The 20,589-nt window shown below is 48.5% G+C and overlaps 1 protein-coding gene across 1 annotated transcript in view; it reads right to left on the bottom strand.

The window, feature by feature from the left end:
- Window positions 1-300: 300 nt before the first annotated feature.
- Window positions 301-20,589, bottom strand: part of Tusp (WD40 superfamily protein Tusp) — a 159,231-nt gene continuing 138,942 nt past the window's right edge. The window contains exons 7-14 of the mRNA XM_077685015.1: window positions 17,097-17,469; window positions 14,377-14,498; window positions 9,206-9,650; window positions 5,102-5,481; window positions 4,365-4,766; window positions 3,017-3,694; window positions 2,671-2,868; window positions 301-1,520 (exon numbers count right to left, since the gene is read on the bottom strand). Coding sequence (XP_077541141.1) covers window positions 1,404-1,520; window positions 2,671-2,868; window positions 3,017-3,694; window positions 4,365-4,766; window positions 5,102-5,481; window positions 9,206-9,650; window positions 14,377-14,498; window positions 17,097-17,469 — 2,715 coding nt within the window. The 3' untranslated portion in view covers window positions 301-1,403. The remainder of the gene's footprint in view (window positions 1,521-2,670; window positions 2,869-3,016; window positions 3,695-4,364; window positions 4,767-5,101; window positions 5,482-9,205; window positions 9,651-14,376; window positions 14,499-17,096; window positions 17,470-20,589) is intronic.

Raw genomic sequence — 20,589 nt, 5'->3', positions numbered from 1 at the left:
ATCATATACCGGGATAACAAAACGCGTTGAGTTACTGAAAGAACTGTGGGACTTTTAGCAATTCTATGTCAGGAAGGTAGGTGTAGTCGCTGATGATGGACGAGATTCAGGTCAGTGACTGCTCGGTGCTCTGGGAGTAAATGAGGGAGACTTCCAGGAGCAAGCTATGACACCGAATTAGGAAGGTTACAAACGAACTCCTGCGTTACCATGGAGTGCGTAAGTGAATGTACTAAACAAATTATATTCCCATGGTTATATTCGTGGGTACAACAGACACGCAGTTTTTTTTTTCGCAGCTTCTTAAGTAATACAGAAAAACCAACCAAAGCCTCGGTTCCTTACCGCAAGACAATAGCATCAGCGCCTCTAGCAGCGTATGTGACTCAGTGGAGCTCAGTGCCTTTTGAGGACTTTGAAAGTGCGTAGATGACACCCACATTAAACGTTGACAAGCGCTGGCGAAATCCCCGAATTATAAGTGTAAGCGAACACATGGCGATAATTGAACAACGTTGAGATTCTAATTACTGTTGACGTGATGTCTTCCGTTCGAAAAACGTTAATGCCCTCAGCTGCATCTCTACAAAGAAAACGTGTCAGCCCTAAACGGAGTACGAGAGACAACTACAACAACATGTCATCTCTGAAAACGCTGCCCATGCCCGGGCGAAAGAGTTAACCAAGGTTGCCCATGCAACACTTTTGCAATGTTACTCCCAAAGATGGGGCTCACTTTGAGCATTTTCATGACGTTGAACAAAACGCGTAACATTAAACCTTCGTAATTAATTATCAACCAAATATTCAATACCGCACACACAAATATACACTTTCCTCCCAAGATAGCTCACTTGCACAGCTGCGACAAGGGGTAATTAAGATACCTCAACTCCGTACGGACTGGTAAGGCGCACAAACCATAACGATGCAGCTTCGTAACAGAGCAAAACAGGACGCTGCACTCGCCGCAGCGACGCACTAACAACACATTTGGTGCAACAGGGGACCGCTTGAACAAAACATTCACAGAAGCGTAGGAACGCAGACGCGAAGATTGCAGTGCACGTCCGCTTGGACGTTGCAGCCTGGTCGTTCCGCGTCTCCATGACAGCCTAACTAGCCGCGAGCCCTTGCTTCAAGAGCTGCGGGACGTCGCACGTACACAGGCCGCCATCTTTACAGTTCCTCGATGCCTTGGGCAGGCCTCACAGGCAACGCCACCCTTTTCTGGCCCTTTCGATATTTGCCACGTCACCTCACAGCCGCCTCGGGAGCACAGTTGAGCTTGCTGCCTGCACGTTTTCCCCTCGCGCCGCGGGCGGGGGAAGGAGAGGGCGCTCGAAGGCGGGCCACAGCCGGGTTTCAAATGTTCAATGGTGCGCTTTGAAGAGTGCAGCTTGTCATTTCAGCCGCTGGGTTACATTGGCAAGCGCGACGGAAAACGCTTGGAGGGCACTGAACGGATACTGGAAATCCAGCGTGTAGGCGTTTCCGTCGATGCGGCCGAACTGCATCACCTGTGATAAGGAGTGAAGCAGGAGGGAAAGGGTGGAGGGAAAGCCCGAAATGAGTCAGTCAATTTTTCAACATAATGGAGACATAAGGAGGCGACGGTTTAGGAAGCAAATGAGGAGTGGTCGTCGCTGCTCTTTTGGCGATAGAAAGCATTCACATCTTGTCCGCCTGTGGAGTGCAATACAATAACCCCATCTGTCGTGATGAAAGCCAGTCATGCCCGGGAAGTGCTGTCCTTTGGGGAGATACACTGGCGCTATATATATGAATAAAGGGTCATTTTGCTTGTCATTGGGCATTCGGATTTGCGAGGCTTGTTCTTTTTCACGTCGTTATATAACGGCACACGGCCTAAAACTGTTTCATGTCTAACCCTTCCAGCTTTGGAATTCTTTGTTTCGAGCCGAAATTGTTTCTCCTCATGATGTTTTATGCAGTTTTAGACTCCAAATGCCCATAAACGACCAAGTGAGGGGATAATTAATTGATAGGCATGACAAATAATTAGGTCATTAGGCAGTAAAATTTCGGTTTCGAGAAGAAAAATTGTTCCTTGTTTTTCTAAAATTTACGAGATCCTGAGTTTAGAGCGAAAAATAAAGCTGGCGGTGAGAGTATTTACAGATTTATGGATATTCTGAAAAATCAAGTTTTCAGTTCTCTTCCACGCCGCGTCGTCATACCTTGTGTCCTCGAGCTTCTTGTTTTTCCTAGCTTCCAGCTCCGCGAAAAGGCAACAATGGCAATGTCTATCGCAAAAGGCAACTTTGTAGAACTATTGACCAGAAAAGCAGCAGTATTGGTTTAGTTCTCAAGGCACTAGAAAATATTTTGTGTGGCGTCGTCAAATGAACACACCAGGGCTGAAAGGGCTGAGTCGCAATTCCATATAGTTACTCCAAGTCTGCTGTCCTCAATGCAGTGATCGCGCTTTGCCTTCTGCCTATCATAATGCACCTTACGTTAGCCACACACGTCAGTAGAAGCGCATGCTTTCGGCGTCGTATTTCCCAACACTCTACCTGTTACTGCGGATTTCGAGGCATTACACCTCACTCCATATCACTAGTAGTATCCCATTCTATTTTACGGATATTTACTGATCTATTTACTCGATCGTGTGAGCGCTAAGAAGGCACATTCCGTCGTCACCTGGTTTCCCTTGAACTCGATCTGGAAGTTCTTGGCCGACTCCTGGGTAACGCGTCCGCCGAAGTCCAGCTGGTAGACCTGGCTCACTTCGTTCCACAGGGGCGCCTTGTTGTGCAGCACGAACTCCCGATACATGGGCGGAGGTTTGCTCGGGGGAAGCATCTCCTGCTGATGCACCTTTCCGTGTCGCTTCTTCAACTGCAACGCCGCAGAAGACAGAAGAAGCAGGATTGTGCTGTGTCCCCCTTTCAGCTTCAAGAGGGAGGTCGGCTAACAATAATGTGACTTTGAATAACGACGTTTTGAATTGTAGGGTAGTGACATTACATCATTCGTACTGCCTTACCTTCTTTCGTATGTACGCCTTCTGCATGCTCTCGAGGTCGCGGAAGCCGTCCGAGAGGACCTCTTCGCCACTCTGGCCGCCTTCTTCGTCCGAGCTGTCCAGACCACGGGTCTGCCGATGGTTTCCCCCACCGCCGCCACCGCGCACTCTGCGCAGCAGCAGCGGGCTGTAGAGCAGCGTTCGCAGCTGCTGCTGCCGACTCTTGCGACCCGTCACCGGCGACGACGGGATGCTGCGGCTCAGTGCGGGAGACGGCGGCGCCGAGCCACTGCTGTCGTCTCCGAAACTACCTCCGGCTGCCGACGACGCACTTCCGCCGGGAATGGGCAGCGAACCCCGATGCCGTCGAGGCAGCCGGCACGGACTCGCCGAAGGCGTGCTCTCCCGACTTGTCGTGCGGTTTCCTTCGTCCTCGGAGCAGCAGCTGCTGCCATTCAGGCACGTCGTGGTTTGCGGCGGAGACGCCGCGACGCTGCCTTTCGAGCTGCTGTCCTCGCCCTGGGATGAAGAGGTCCCTGAGGCGCCGTTAGCCAGGCATCCCGTGGCGGCGCTCCTCCCTCTGGTGGTGCACACGAAAGGGTTCTCTTCTGCGAAGAGCTGCTTTCGTGCTGTGGCCGGAGAACAGTTGTGGGACGCATCGCAGACACAGGCAGGCTCTTCACTGCTCCGGATGTTCTGCTGCAAGCCGTCGAAACAAAATGTGGGAAAATGTGGTGACTCAATTCTTTTGACAAACCTGAGTATAGTGCCCGAATAATGTGTTGACGGCTTTGCCACGGCAGCCCCCCATAGTACCTGGACTAGTTCTGTGCTGCCACCTGACATACCGAGTCAACCTGCCAGGATGAGCCTATTAGCCCTTTGAAACATTATTACTCTCTCCATTGCTGCAACCCTAAACATGGCCTTCTTTTTATCTGAAGGAAAAAACTCAGCGTACACGTACAGCATGCTCGATTTTTGCATAGCGGACTGTGCTCGCAAAAAGGCGAGAAAATGTTGCCCTCGTATATTTCTTCACTATCACAGCCCGCCAGCGCACGACATATGACCAGGTTTACGCTCTGCAAAACTGATGGGGCCTGGATTAAAATTCTCGCTCTAACTTTAGGTGAAACGGAAGCCTATGAAAGTAAGTGCGCGAAGACGAACTACCTAAGGCACGCGCCATCGTACCATCCGATTAAATAACCTGTTACCATTTATTTTAGGGGCAGCTGGTTCTAAAGGGACAACGCGTACGAGCTCGTTTAAATGCCCCTAAGTAGCAAATGACCCACAGGTTCCTTTCATGGATAAGCATCACAGTTCAGCGCTAACTTTCCCCCTTCTTACATCCCACACTCACCTTGTCGAGGAACAGCGCTGCCGTCGCGTCAACGGCGTCATCTCCGACTGCCTTCGGGGACGTTGCTGAAGACGCCACGCTGTGCGAAGCCTGCTGCTGCTGCTGAGGAGCTGGCGAGCCCGAGCGGAGCGTGAGCCGGCGCGCGTCGCATCCCCGGCTCCTGGGGTCCCCCACGAGGAAGTCGGCGTTGGGCGGCCCGATGCTGCTGCGGTTGCGGTGGTGGCTCAGCAGCAGCACCGAGGCCACGTCCCCGACGACCCCCTCGTCGGGCTGCTCGTCGTCGATGAACTTGAGCTCGGCGGCCTTGTCCGCCCATCGAGGCACCGGGTCCAACAGGTGCCGGACAGCCGCTGCTGCTCCCGCGGAGGTCGCCGCGCCTGTCCTGTGGGGGGCCGACTCCCCCTACAGGGGCGCCTCGCCCTCCGGGGACAGCTCGGGAGACAGGCGGCTGCTGCGGCCCGCCGCCGCGACGCCGCCACGCCGTAACCTGCGCGGGAAGATCGGATAAGCAGGAGTTGGGGCGGTCGCTGAAGCCCAAGTCAGCACAGCACAGCGCATGCGGACACGCCATGGGGATAGAAGATCCAACCACGTCCTTACGAACGTTCTAGGATGTTTCATTCTTTCCTTGTTCATCTTCTGACTACTAGCAGGGAACTCACGTTCGGACTACTTCCCATAAATTATCAGTGAGGCATGCAGGGAAATCGCAGAGGGGAGAGCGCCAAGGGCATCACGCACCCGGGCTTCGATTCGTGCCTGAGCTCGGCCTGGGGCCTCTTGGACGGCGAGGTGGCCTCCTCTTCCTTCGGCTGGCAAGCGGAAGTGCAGGGCAGCGCGTCGGCGGTCAGCGACATGAAGGTGCCGTGCGGACGGCTCAGGCCTGACTGCCGCAGCGTGAGTCGCTGTGCGCCGGTTTCGGCCGTCGTCTCGAGCATCAGGTACTCCTCGCCGCCGCAGCCGCCGCCGGGGCATCCCGGGACGCCAGTCGAGTCTCGGTCCCCGGCCAGCACGCCGGTCTCCGGGTCTGGCAGGCCGGGGCTGCGGCCCATGCCGCAGCGCTTCTTGGGCGTCATCGGGGCGATCGGGGCAGCGGCCTCGTCGCTCGCCATGGGGTCTAAAGAAAAGCAGTGGCGCCAGAACAGCACCCGTGAGGGGACCAACTCGGCGCTCTCGAAGCGGAATGCTTTGGTAAACACGCGATGTGTTCACGGCGTATAAAATACATGGAAAAAGCGAGCACTAACCTACGAAGCACCAGTCCCCAGAAGTTATCATAAGAAATGGACTGTATATTAATATGGCTGTGACGTCAGCGGCGGTCAGACCGTGACGGCCAGGTATACACAACACTTCCCGCTGACAAAATATCTGCTGAACGAAGCACTAGTATGGTCAGCGTTTTCGTTTTGAAGTATCTTCGTACGACGCCTCACTACAGCGGGAAGCGTGTCTACAAGCCGCCTCAAGGGATACGTTAAATTTCATATGTTAAAAGCTTACTCGGCCATTGTCATTACACCGGCTTCGCGCGGTAAATCTAAGAGCAACGAATTGTACTACTTGTGGTATGCGGAGAGCAACACTGGGTGGCTACTATTTAGCGTTGCTGTAGGTTAACTGGTTTTCTTTAACGAGCACCCCCTCAGCCAAGAACCCCTAACTCTCCTACATTTCCACAAAAATGCAAATTTGGCGAAAAAAAACCCTGTCATCGTTTCATTAGCGTAAATGGAAATAACTGGTCGAACATACTTTAAAGACGCAAAAAAAAGGAAAGTAGAAAAAATAAAATTTTCACGAAAATGATCTGACAAAATCAAAAATATGCATCGTGTACACGTCCCCCCAGAAATAAAAGAATAAGCAACAAAAGTCCGCAAAAAAACGTTAAGAATACGAATAAAAAAAGGCGAAAATGGCAGAAAAGCCTGTAATGCATGCATTTCCACAACAGTGCATATTTGGCGAAAAAAATACCACTAATTTTTGTAATAGCGCAAATGGAAATAGTTGCTTGAACAGAATTTTAAAATTCAGAAAAGATACAACAAATACAATTTTCACAAAAATGAGCTGAGAAAACAAAAAGTATGCGTCTGACAGATCTCCACGCAAAACTCAAGAACAAACAAGACATTCCGTGAGAAGACGTTCAAAATACGCATAAGAAATGGCGATAAACCATGTCCTGCCTTCCCACAAAAATGCAAATTTGCCAAGAAAACACCAGTAACGTTATAATAGCATAGAAATACTTTCAAAACAGAATTTCGAAAGAGCAAAAAAGAAAACAATTCACGAAAATGATCGGAATAGATCAAAAATGTGTATCTTATCCATCTCTTCCCCAAACCCAAGAATAAGCAAAAATGTCCAGAAAAAAACATTTCAAATACTAAAAAATGACGAAAATGGCGAGAAACCGTGCAAAGACCTGCATTCCCACAAAAATGCAGATTTGGCAATACCGCCAGTAATCTTTATACTCCTCAATGGCGATAACTGGCCGAACAGAATTTTTAATAAGAAATGAGAAAAACAAAAAAAATTATCTGACAAAATAAAAACTATGCATAGTATACATCTCTTCCCAAAAAATTCAAAATTAAGAAAAAGTCAGAAAAAGAATTCTTGAAATACGAATAAAAATGGCGGTAATGGCGAAAAACCGTGTAATAACCTGCATTTCCACAGAAATTCAGATTTGGAGGAAAATACATCAGTAATCGTTATAACAGCCTAAATGGAGATAATTGGCGAACAGAATTTTTAAAAACAAGAAATGAACAATGTTGAAAAACAAAATTTTCATTAAAATGATTTGACAAAACCAGAAATATGCATCCTATGCAAAAATATGCACCCTATACATCCCCTAAAACCGAAGAATGGGCAACGAAGTCCGCAAAAACGTTCAAAACACGAATAAACCAGCGCGAAAGTGGCAAAAAACCACGTAACGCTCTAGATTTCCACGAAAATGCATTTTTGGCGAAATAACTAGCAGCAATCGTTATAATGGCGCAAATGGATATAATTGGTCGAACAGAATTCCAAAATTGAAAAATTGAAAAACTACAAGAAATAAAATTTTCACAAAATAGACCTGACAAAATCAAAAATACGCATCTGACACATCTCCCCGATAAACCCGTGTGTTGTTCCCCGCTAAATGGGGAACCACACTGTAACGCCCTGCTTGTCCACGAAAACGCAGATTTGGCAATAAAACATCAGTATCGTTACAATGGCGTAGATGAGATAATTGATCGAACATAATTTTGAAAAAACAAAACATAGAAAAAATGAAAAAAAATTCACACGAATGATCCGACAAAATCTAAAATATGCATCGTATACACTCTTACCGAAACCCAAAAATCAACAAAGTCCAGAAAAAAACGTTCAAAATACGAACAAAATATGGCGAAAATGGCGGAAAAACGTGTAATGCCCTGCATTTCCACGAAAATGCAGATTTTGTACATGGAGATATTGGTCGAAGAGAATTTTGAAAAACCTAGACATAAAAAATAGAAAAAATAAAATTTTCACGTATAGGGTCTGCCAAATAAAAATATGCATCTTATACATCTTCCCCCAACGCTCAAGCATAAACAAAAAATTCCGCGAAAAACACCTTCGAAATACGATAAAAAATCAAGGAAGCTCACACGAGCGCATAAAAGACTTGAACGTAGCAAAGCTGTCCGCAACCTTCACGACAATCATGGAGGTTTAAGTTCACAATCGCAGCCCATTGGCTTCTTCTTCGCTGCCGCAACGGCGTCACTCCATCATTGTTGCTATAAGTGTGAGCTTCTCATTTTTTGGAAGTGATAATCATTGGACGTCACCATGGAGGGGCGTACGCTATGACACGTCTTTCTCGTTCCTAGCGAGTGCTGCCACGACTACGGCGAACGCTAGCTTTTTTTTCTTTTGGCCAATCTCGGCCAACCTTCATAAGTTGGCCAATCTTGGCCAACCAATAGACGTGCGCCGGGGACGCTGGGCAGTCGCCTCGAGGCACGCACACATGAGCGCTACACATTTTATTGGTTTTGTTAACTGCCAGACGGTCGCCGCGAGGCTGGCGCTCATGTGCGCGCACTCAGAAATTTCTTGGTATTTTTGACTGCGGACACGGAAAATTACGATTGGCTAAACAGCTTCGCTGTTAAGAATACCGAAAATGGTGAACCGTGTAACGCCCGGATTTGGCCTAAGAAAAAAAAACAGTGATCATCATTATAAAGTAAATGGAGATAATCGGCGGAATAAACAGAATAATTTTTCTCACAAAAAATGGCCTATCCTAGCCACCTCGTTCCAAAACCAAAGAACAAAAAAAGTCCGCAAAAGAACGATTGAAATACGTATAAAAATAGCGTAAATGGGCCAAGTCTGCGGACCCTTTGCTTCTTCGAGAAAAATCAATAATTAGCAAAGTAGAGGCACATCGTTGCTATAATTCTATATATATATACATCACTGGCGAAAATAAACAAAAGAAAATTTATAAAGACTATAATAATCCAACGTCTTTCGCTACTCGTAGGTATATTTGGCTACTCACACTCTAGAGAAGCGGCAATAAGAATGCTGTGCATTAGTAGGCTATTGTCTGAATTTCTGCAGATTTTTTCCCTGCTGCAATTTCTGGCAGAGTCTCAGAAGTTTACTTATAGCTTACAGGCCCCCAATGTAAGACCCGCGTATAACAAAAGTTTTCGACCTTGCCCAACTATACCAACAGTATTGCTACCTACTGATTGCGATGGTTCTTGGCCCATCTCTTTTCTGATCGCTTACGGGCAGATTCGAATGGCACTCACCGCACATGTCGTCATCCTCGTCCTCCGAGAAGACCGTCGCCCCCTGCCCGGCGGTCGATCCCGCCGGCGAGCCCGCCAGCCCCGTCGTCGTGCCGTTGTGCAGCACCAGCGCGGCCGAGCCCCCGGCGTTGGGCGTGCGCGATGAGGAGGAGGATGCTGCGGATGAGGATGAGGAAGAGGATGGCGGTTGCGGCCCCTGCAGCTCCTTGATGAGCAGCGTCATCTGGCGAGGCTGCAGGTGCAGCAGGCTGGTGCGGTACGTGACCGACCCCAGCGATGCGGGAAGCCAGCGGGCCAGGCCCAGAACCTTGAACTTGGTGCCCCACAGGTTGGACGTCACCGCCACGATTTTCTCGCGCTCCGGGAGCTCGTCCGTGTACAGCAGCTCCCGGCGACCCACCGAGGCGGCCACGCCGCAGCCTTGGGCGGACGACAACGAGATGCCCTGCGGCACAAGGAGCGCAAGAGTGAACTGTTCGTCTCCGGCAAGGCAGTTTTGTAAAAAAAATTAAAGCCGTTCCGCTCAGTGTGAAAGCTGTCGGAAGTACAGAGCAGTGATTCGCCTAATGGGCTGTGGCACCGTTATCCGCTCACTGCTGCATTTCAAATTTCCCGCCTTCGCAGTGCTCGCGCGCCCCCTGCCTGAAACTGCGCCAGCGGGAGTTCTGTTAATTTTTCGCTTGCTTTAATTTCGTATGCTGGAGCTGTTTGGCGTCATTTCGAAGTAGTAGTAGTAGTAGATACTTTTATTATGCCTGCGATGGGGTCAAGAAGGAAAGGGGCGAAGGAGAAGGTGGTGTCTTTTACTCGTCTTCCTGCCCTCTTCCTCAGTCGTCAACCAGAAGTCCTTGGATTCTGGCGGCGGCCTCGGCCATCCGGACGACCCGAAGCTGCACTTCCGGGTCTGGGCTGAGCAAAGCCGTCTCCCATTTCTCCGTTTCCTTTATAATAAATGAGTTGCACCTAGCATTTGCTGCACCTTTTTGATTCTGCCTTGTGGGACACGACCATAACATGTGGTAGAGGTCCGCCCGACCCGCGCATATCTTACAATCTACTGAGTATATTTCGGGTAGCAGCGACTGAGCGCAACCGGGTTTCGAAACGTGTTCGTCTGTAACTGCCTCCACCTTAACGCGTCCCGTTTAGTGAGGTTGCGGTGCGCGGCGGGATACTTTCGTCTTGCCAACCTGTAAAGATCAATGATTTCTCTGTACGACACCATGCGATCTCTTTCCGACCTGACGAGGTGGGGTGAGATGGGGTCGACGTCTGCCTGGTCTTAAACCTCGGGCGGCGTCGTGGGCCCTCTCGTTTCTTGTCAGACCCGAGTGTGCTGCACTGCTGGTGTCCACGTTATTTGAATGTTTCTTACATTTTTCGCTTTCGCGAGTATGCTCGTGGTTCGAGGCGATACCCTACCCTTTGCAAAATTTCTAACTGCCGATTTCGAATCGCTAACAAATATTTTTGCGCTGGTGTTGGATATGGCCACGGGAATGGCCGCCTCCTGACCCTCCGTAGGTCGCACCGTAGCGAGCGAAGCGCCAGTGAGTAGTTGCCCCTGCCGATCGACTATCGCTACCGTCATGGCATCACGGGCACGATATTCGGCTCCATCTACGTAGACTACGGCCTCTGATCTTTCAAATCGTTTGTCTAGCGCGCGTGCTCGTTCCCGTCTGCGCTCGACGCTATGCACAGGATCCATGCTTTGAGTAGTGTGGGAACGTCGAGGTGAGCTCGCCATTCAGGGGGGATATCCTCTTTAGGACCCGCCTGTGTTTCGTATGCTATTCCTAGCGAACGAAGGATGTGTCTTCCGGCCTGGCTCTGGGATAGTCTTTCGTAATGGGCCGTTCTCTGTGCCTCTACCAATTTGTCAAGCGTGTTGTGAACGCCCAGCGCTTCAAAACGATCATTTGCAGTGCTGAATGGAAGTCCGATCGCTTGTTTGAACGCCTTTTTGATGAGGCCATTGATTTTTATTTTCTCGTCCGCTTTGAAATCGAGAAAGGGAGTCACATGAGTAATTTTGCTTAGCACGAATGACTGAATGAGTCGTATTAGGCTTTCTTCTTTCATGCCTCTGTTCCTGTTTGCTACCCGTGCAATCAATCGCATGGTTAGTTGCGTGCTTTTCTCTAGTTGTTTAATGGTTTCCTTATGGCGGCCATTATCTTGAATTTTAAGGACAAGCACTCGGATACTGGCCACTGTAGGAATGAGTTGGCTGCCTGCGTAGAGCTCGATGTTAGGTGTAGCAGGTTCCCGTTTGCGTCCTCTGCTAGTGGGTCTGTATATTAAGAGTTCGGATTTTTTGGGGGGGGAGCACTCGAGGCCTCTAGGGCGGACATAATCGATTATCGCGTCTATTCCGCTCTGTAACGTGCATTTCCCATGTCCGTCGCTGCAGTACAAAAAGCTTGCTGAAGTGGCACAGACAGCGATTGTGGAAGTGAAAGATAAATACTTTAATTCGACTTTACAAACGCTACTATAAACCGACCCAAAGAGGTTCTGGCGCACAGTGAACCCGAAAACCATTAACTCAGTTACTGCATTAAAAAATTGTGGTGGCAGTACATTACCACTACCACTCAATTTATGCGGGAAAGTTTCAAATAACCATTTTAATGATGTATTCACTGATGAACTTCCCGAATGCGAATCATTATCTCTAACAGAAGCAGAAATGCCACATTCGTTTCCTTTAATAGCCATCACTGAAAATGGCGTATCCTGCGCAATCGATCGGCTTTCTCCTAGCACTAGTCCTGGACCTGATGGCATCACCATCAAACTATTAAAACCCAGGCTTGATAAGTCATCATCTGTTCTGCCTCTAATCTTTCAGCCATCACTAGACCCCCCACTCATCCCAGACGACTGAAGCATAGCCTAAGTAACTTCCCTTTTTAAGTGCGGTGATAGATCTAACCCTATTAATTGTACACCCATTTCTATTACGTCAGTTCGCTGCAAGGTATTAGAACATATACTCTATTCTCAAATAATGAGTCCCTTGAACCTCAACAATCCTCTTCTAGACATGTGGCATGACTTCAGACGCAATTGATCATGTCATACTCAACAGTTTGTACTCGCTACTGATCCTCAGCTCCTTTGCATTCTTCAGTTTACGTCGTTGCCATCTTCATAGACATGTCGAAAGCGTTTGATCGAGTGCCCCATAAGTTATTGCTGCTAAAAATTTGTAATCTCCAGCTGGACGCTAACACCACTCGTTGGATTGAGGATTTTCTAGTATTCGAACTCAGGCAGTGAAAATCGGTAATGTCTTTTCTAAAAGTGTGCACGTCAAATCTGAGGGACAACAGGGCTTAGTATCGGGACCCTTACTGTTCCTAATATATATAAATTACATAGCTAAGAATATTGACTCCCCCATTTTCGCCGATGACTGTGCGGTTTTTAAAACGATAGTTAATCCCGATGACGTGGTTACCTTACAGTCCGATCTAACAAAGTTAACAGACTGGTGTCGCACATGGCAAATGGAAATTGATACAGATTAGACGAAATATAAAATTTTCAATGAGTAGTGATCAATCTCCAAATAGATATATAACTAACCATACGTTAGTTGAACCCGTTCCTTCATTCAAATATTTATGGATTATTTTTAATAAAAACCTGTCTTAGAACTCTCATATCGAAGTTATAACTAGCAAAGCACTTAAAAAACTTGGACCACTAAAGCACCGTTTACGGCAGGCTATTACCACATTTCATGCTTATGTTTCTTTGATTAGGCGTAATTATAGTGTGCGTCGATAATATGGCACTTCTACCATCATAATCTTACGAACTTATTAGAGTCCGCCCGAAATAAAGATGCAAGGTTAATTTTATTGTCATACTCTCGGCAGCAAAGTGTATTTTCACTAAACAAATCCCTTGAACTCCTGCCCCCACCTTGCGCAGAACGTTTTCCAGAATATCATGCTTCCACTTCTTGTATCATAGCACCCACTCGCTTCCACTCACTCACATTCGCCCAGCCGCTCATGTGTCACCTCGTCTTGATCATGCGCATAAAGATAACCTGATATTCGCGAGAACAAACATTTATTATAACTCCCCCGCTCTTGCTCAGCATCGCCGAATAGAATTCGCTGGCATCACACGCAGCCAACTTAACCGACACGTCTTCATTTCAAACTGCCCTTTTAGCCTTCTTTGGAAATGAACTCTTGTGATGCTTATTAGGGGCGAAGCACCTTATGGGCTCGGGCTGTCGGCGTCTCCTGTCGTCGTCGTCTCCTGTAGTCACGGTAAATCAAGTTCTCAAACGATGGTGGTCAAAAAACAAGCGTATGATGGATAAAACCGGTTCAAAATAAACTAACACGATTTAAACTAATTTAAAATACAGGAATAATCAGGATTTCATTGCATTATCAAAAAATGTTAAATTTCGTCTCGAAAATGTGTTTCAAACAGGTTTTCTCCTGTAAAGCATACTTCTTAGCAAGCTGCGGCCTGTGACCAGAAGACAACTTACGGACAGTCTGTTTCTCATTTAATTGCTTAAATCTGGTTCCGCGCAAGAGAGGGCGCCACCACCTCAGCAAGCACGCGATTGCTCCTCCCTCTGGCGCTTCTCCGGCGCCCAATCAGCGCATGCCGTGTGGAAAAAGAGAGAGAGATACAATGAAGTAAAAAAGCGTGGTAGTGCGTGTTGCTCAAATGTTAAGACATGTTTGAATACAGTTATTCACTGCATGCTTCGCCCCTCCCCAGGTTTCGCGTTAATGCGGATGGCCTGGAATTTTTTATGTACTGCGGTTTTTCGTTTGTGATTTTTTGCTTTTTTAGGGCTTCTGTCGTTATTTTCACTCTTTTTCTTTTTTTTTGTTTTTAATGTCGGTTTTAGTGTTCGTAGGGCTTATTTCTCCAAATATTACTGTCAAGAAGTGTTTTTTTCTGTGTTGGAAGCTAATCCCCTATGCAATGCCCCCGGGCCCTTAGTGTATGTATGTAAATAAATAAATAAATAAATAAATAAATAAATAAATAAATAAATAAACGTTCGGCTGATATGATTATGACGATGATGTAATGATGATCTTCATAAAAGATTTGACCGGGTCTATCGTTGACGGAGATGGGAAGGGTTGTGAAGGAGACGGCGGAAACTGACGTACGTCCACCACGAGAGCTGTGTCCGCGGCCGCTGCGTTGCGCGCCGCTCTCCTACGGCGGCCCGGAGACGATGCACAGCCTTCGTCAGCATCACTGTCCGATGCCGCCAGGGCTGCGCTGAGCGCTGCAAGCAACGCAAGTGAATTAAAATATTTCCCTGGTTACCATACAAAACACAACACTAAACGTTTCTCGTGTCCGTTTTATTTATGCGCGAGCTTTTCATCGCATCCACAAATTACATCCAGGACTTGCGCATCAATTGATGCACGCTTGTGATACGCCAGGGGGACGGCTTAGGAAGTGTTCTTTTATGTCCACGTTACTCCTACTTACCATCGCAGTAGCATATCTAATTATCAGCAATATTCCCGTGAGCAAAACATTTAGACAGTTGAGTTCGTTACAAGACGAACGGCTTTTTTTATCGCCTTTCAGTTCATGTATGTGGCACGAAATTCAAATTTTACAGCCCATTATAAGTCGTTCAATACACACTATGCATCGGACGGGCATGGCGCTTTCAGAACATCGCCTGTGCCGAGGGTGACAATGCAGAACTCCGCGAGATGAAATGTAATTGATAAATTGAATGAGTATCCAAGTGACTCAGGTGCTTGGGGTCTTGGAAGCAGGTTCACGTGTTAACCTGCGTTCAAGTCTTTAGATGGCACCTCGCAAAGCGTGTATACGGTCTTCTGCTTGTGTTTATAGCGCTGCTGACGCCCTGCCCCCAATAGCGTGCCCGCACGCGCGCCCGAAGTCGGATCACGATATCCGCGAACGCTAGCATAGCGTACCATGAATTCCCGCTATTCTGCCTATCTTATCTATATCGTATAGCTGCACCATTTGCGTTTCATGTCCTTTTTCCAAGGCTTAATTAAGCCCTCTACAAACAGTCGAGGCTATGAATCAGCAATTAACTAAGGGTCAGTCATATCATTTATAACCAGTGAGGAACGGCACGGCGAAGGAGCCGGACACTACCGTTTTCGTATCTTCTACGGTGGCTTTAATGCGTGTTTGGCACGAAGGGAGAAACAAGACAGGAGGGGAAACTTCGCTTCCTGTGGCGGATAGGTAATGTCACAAACGCTGGGCGCAGCTTAGGATAGCGCCATCTGGTGCGGGAGCATTGAGACGGCACGGAAGCCGCCATCGGCATTACGGTGCGCAGCTGACACGTGGCCTGGCCCCTAGCCAAGGAGTAAACGTGGCCGCCATCATCTCCTACACCGTTGCTGCTGTGAAGCTTCGTAGACCGCGTTAGTATTCATCCTGACATTACCTTGTCGCTTTCCCGCGCCCGCCACAATTCATTGTTCGCATTATAACAAGTTCTTGCCTCGTGGTCTTGAGTACCCTATTGTCACGAAGCCAAAGACGACGCAGTTGTCTCCAAGGAAAAGAAGTTTATTGGAGCGAACTTGTGCTCACCTAACAACTCAAAGAATACATAGGCGGCGAAGCAGCAGTCAACAAAGTGACGTGCGCAGGCGAGCGTTGGCGAGCCGAATACCGCGGCATCTGCTCTGCGGGAATTCATCTTCGGGCGCGAGTGTTTCTCGAACCGTCGAATTACATCCAGAACACTGTAGATCAAGCAAGATTATTCTAGGCTGTTGACGTTAGTTGTAAACGCTTTCCCTATCAAAGCAGATAACACGTGCGGCATAAAAATAAAAAAAATGGAACAAGCGCTTTCACTAAGCACACAGATAACACAGACCGGCGCAGCCGGGCGGTAAAAACAAAACATAAACAAACAAACCCAATGCAAGGTTCGCGGCACTATGAATGGCCGTACACCGCCAAGCCGGGGCCTGGAGAGTCCCTTTGTTCATTTATGCCAAATGATGTTCAATGGTGTCAGTGAAAGAATGTCATGAGCCTACAGAGCTAAGTTACGTAGCTTCAAACTGCTCTGCGCGCGCAACTTTGGACAGGACAGAAAAAAAGCGAAGTGAACCATTACACGAGAACGGCAATCGCACCCATCCGAAACAGAACTGTTTTGAAACACAACCTTTGGGCAAGTTGGTGTAGAGGGTGCAGCACACGTGTGCCGCCTTGTTCCAGCGATACTTTGTTGTTGAGCACTTTCCTGGGGCGTAGCGTTCCGCCTTTATGCCATTTATAGATGCGATGTTACAACTCGCGCCCTTTCTCAGTCTTTTTCTTCCTCGCGGTCGTTCGTCGCAGTGCTGTCACTCTAAAATACGGCATAAAACAGGCACCAAATCACGAGACTTTTAATCCTTACATGCCCATATTCATTGTTTTAACGTGTCTATACACCCATCTCCTAAGTGAAATTTTAATTTCAGAACCCATTTTAACAGCTAATAAAGACCTGGCGCCATCTCCAAAGCCCCCTTACCCTCTGTCGACCTTGCGCCATAAAACCTTGGTTCATCAAATTGATTGATTGTAAGGTTTAACGCACCGACGCAACGCAGGCGATGAGGCGCGCCGTAGTGGAGGGCTCCGGATTAATTTTGACCACCTGGGGATCTTTAACGTGCGCCGAAATCTCGTACACACGGGCGTTTTCGCTTTTCGCCTCAATTCAGAAAAGCGGCCGCCGCGGCCGGGAATCGAACCCGCAACCTCGTGCTCAGCCGCGCAACAAGGCCTTAGCCACTGAGCCACCGCGGCGGGTTGGTTCATCAAATCACAGCATTGGTTCGCAACAGCTCCGCGAAGTGCATGCACTCACCTGCATCCCGTATGAGACTGGAAGCTGCAGCACCGGCTGCCGTCGTGGACCCAGCGTCGAGCGCCAGGCGCGCTCCCGGCCCGGAGAGGAGGGGCGATGAGGGCGTCTGGCGCCCGCCGCCCTCTCCCTTCTTGTGCCCCGCAGCTGCCGCCGGCTGCTGGGGGTCGTAGATGACGAACTCGGGCCGCAACTTGGAGGCGCGCTTGCCCTTGAGGAGCGGCACCAGGCCGCCCAGGTACTCGAGGAAGAGCGTGTAGGTGGCGCTGCCCGACACCAGGTCCTCGGTGTCGTGCCGGACCATGGTGCAGTGCAGGCGCACGCTGTGCGGCCGCGACACGAACTCGCGCAGCTGGTGCGCCTCGGGCAGGTAGCACTGCGCCCCCGCAAAAGCGGCATTGGAGAGGACACTAAAAGATTGCTCCGGGAATGCACTCGCTGCAGCGCCTGCACATCGCGGCCACACAGCTACTAGAATTGAATCGACCCACAACCATTGGAAAGAAGCAAGCTGGAAAGCTGTTTTCTTCTATTGGGGAAGTTTGAGAAAGAGAGAGAAACATCTTTAATGGGCAAGTGAGGTCAGCCAGGCTGGGCGCCCGATTTGCTACACCAAATGGGGGTGAAGGTGTGATGAAAATCTATGAAAACTCTCACTTTCATATGAATACTCAAACACAAAAACGCACACAAAAAGCGCACACACAATCAGGCGATATAGTCATTTGTCTGAGAGTTCATAGCTCACTGACAAGTCTAGTGCTCCGGAGGAACGTTAAGAGCCCTTTTGTTGCGCGACTTGCCATGCCGGTTGTAAGCCAGGGCCCAAGGAGGTGACTCGAAGAGATCTGGACGGACGCGGACAGGCCCAGAGAAAGCTTTGCCGTGGTGCGCTCAAGTTCGTAGCGAGGACATGCGAATTACGCAAGTGGGTCAAGCGAATTAATATGTGGGGAAGGGGCTGGGCACTCCCTGTCATGGTCCCGACTTTCCTTAACTCAGACGCTACCACTCTGTCCTTTTGCCGTATTGCTTTATTTTACTCTTTTATAGAGCTTCCACGGACTCTTTTCATGCTCTTTCCGGCAGATTATTCCACAGACACGCCTGCGCCGGATCTGCGGAATAAACTGCCGGAATACACGGTACACGGTATACGCTGGTATACGGAATAGCAAAATAAACATATGTCAACAATTAATCAAGAAAGACAGGGACACAACTCCCACATGTGCCCTTCTCTGCGATGTTAGAAGGCTGAGACTGGCGACAAATTTTTAACTAAGACATTCTGAAGTGGCGGCAGAACCGAGCAGAAACGAGTAGATAACACCCGACAGGGTTATTAATGCTATAACGTAGAGAGGCACAGCTGTATTTTTTTTAATTTACAGAAGATAACAAGCGAGTAACCCCGTTTAGTTACTCTGGAGGCTTGTCAATCAATGCCAGTTAATAATAATAACAAATGATAATAATAAACGCTTACACAAGCATGCCTTGTTTTAGAGGACGACCTGTCTGAGTAGATGGAGGAAGAGAAAGCATGATAAAACCATAGTGATGCCGCTTACAAAAACAAATTCTCGGCGATATTCCTTCTTTCCACGAACGATTTCCGATTGGAATCAACTACCCCGTGACGTCACTAGCATCGCAGCGCCCGACGCATTCTTATCAGCTGCCATTGCCTGTTTGTACTAAAAGCTGTCTGGTCACATGTGCAGGTTTCAGTTCCTTTTATCATGCTTTTCCACTTCGTGTTGTGAACAAAAGTTGGATTGTATTTCGATACCGCTCTTGGGTTGCTCCTGTAACCCGAGTATACATGTCCCACGCCAACCTACTATGTGGTGATTTTATTTTTGTACCGTGAACTGCACTGTGTTGCACGGCTGCAAGTATGCAAGTTTGTATCACCCCAGCCTTGGCTACCAAGAGGTGGCTGGTAGTATGTATTAAATAAATAAATAAATATGTTATCATACGCTATAGCAGCTGTAGACACGCATGTAACGGGTTCCCCTATCACCTTAAAAAACAAATGTAGAAAACAGTAAATCTCTTTTGTCCAGACAAAGCTGCGTTTTAGCGTCTTCCTTTGCTGGTTCACTACATCTGATTTATTCGTGGCATTTGTGCAAATACCCAAAACAATCTTAATAGTATGTCCAGTTAACCAGATCGACAGCACGTGATTTTGTACAAACAAAGTAGAGAAATTAGAAAAACGCCAACGTTTACAGACAACGCTCAATCGGTTAAACGGGCCATTTTTCCTTTACGTACCAGGCCCGCATTTCATAATGGGGCCTGAAATGCTAGGCGCCCAGTGCTGCTCTTTACGGATCGTCAAGGCATATATAACTTTGCGCGAACCTCGTAAGAGGGGAGGATTTGATGGCTTCGGGTCGGTCGACCCAGTGGTGGCCCTGTTGTTCGTTCCTGCTTGCCGATGGATTGGAAGACTGAGGCGCCCCGTTTTACGACCAATCACATCTGGAACCAGGGGTCTTCCTATCGGCGCAGGCTATGGGCCGTAACTCAGATGCGTAACGTAAAACACTTTGCCGACGTTGCACGCTGCTGGCTTTCAGTATCGTTCTCCGAATGCCCTATAACAGCCATGCTGTGCGTTCAGACGTTCACGCGAGCGGACAAACGCGTCTTTCTGAAGGAAATAAACACTAAAGACTGAGAAGGGGAAAGCTGATTCTCAAAGCAGGGGCACGTATTGGCATAGACTGCGCCCATAAACTCCCATCAATATGTAAATCTGACAATCTAAAATATGTATGTATATGTCAGAGTAATGAAATTAAGTGTTTAACTCATCACGGTATGAAATTCCTCCACCAGCCGCCGGAAAACGCAACGGAGAGGATATAAAGGCGACCGCCACCGCCCCTCCCCCCTCTCGGTGCCTTACCAACTAGGACAAAGCCTTCTAGGACTAGGACCGCGTCCCACGCAATTTATATCATCTCATGATTCATCCCGATCGTAAAGGGTAAAGAGCGCTGCCTCCCTGTGAAAAAGGTCACTTCTGATGCAGTTCCGCTGACAGCGTATGCTTTAAGGCACCAGAGCCTAATACATGCAGTCAAACCCTTGTACTTGCAGTCAAACCCTTGTACTTGGACGACGACGAAGATCAGATCGCTCGGCTAGCTGAATCGCTTCTCTCTGTCATTGTACGTCTTTAATAGCTATCCTAACGTTAAAATCTGGTCATCTGCTGCACTGAGCTACAGAAATGCTCCCTGCGGTGGGGGCAGCACCCGGTGCTCCGCAGCCGGGGTCCCTTCAAAGTCCGTTGCCTGATGCCCCACCAAGTCTGGCCATCCAGCCGGCAGTGCCTCCTTCCACGTTGCTGGCGGCTTCTCCGAGCCGCCTGGCTCTCTCGGAGCTTCTCCAGGACCCTCGGTAACTCCAGGCCAATTAAGCCGTGAGTTGTCCCCATCTGAGCAACCTCTTCCAGAGAGCCAGAGTGATA

This window comes from Haemaphysalis longicornis, unplaced genomic scaffold (assembly GCF_048455015.1).
Source record: "Haemaphysalis longicornis isolate Haplotype H1 unplaced genomic scaffold, Haemaphysalis longicornis Haplotype H1 scaffold_9, whole genome shotgun sequence".
NCBI lineage: Eukaryota > Metazoa > Arthropoda > Arachnida > Ixodida > Ixodidae > Haemaphysalis > Haemaphysalis longicornis.
Note: the sequence above shows the minus strand (reverse complement) of the source record. Positions and strands in the feature narration are given on the sequence as shown.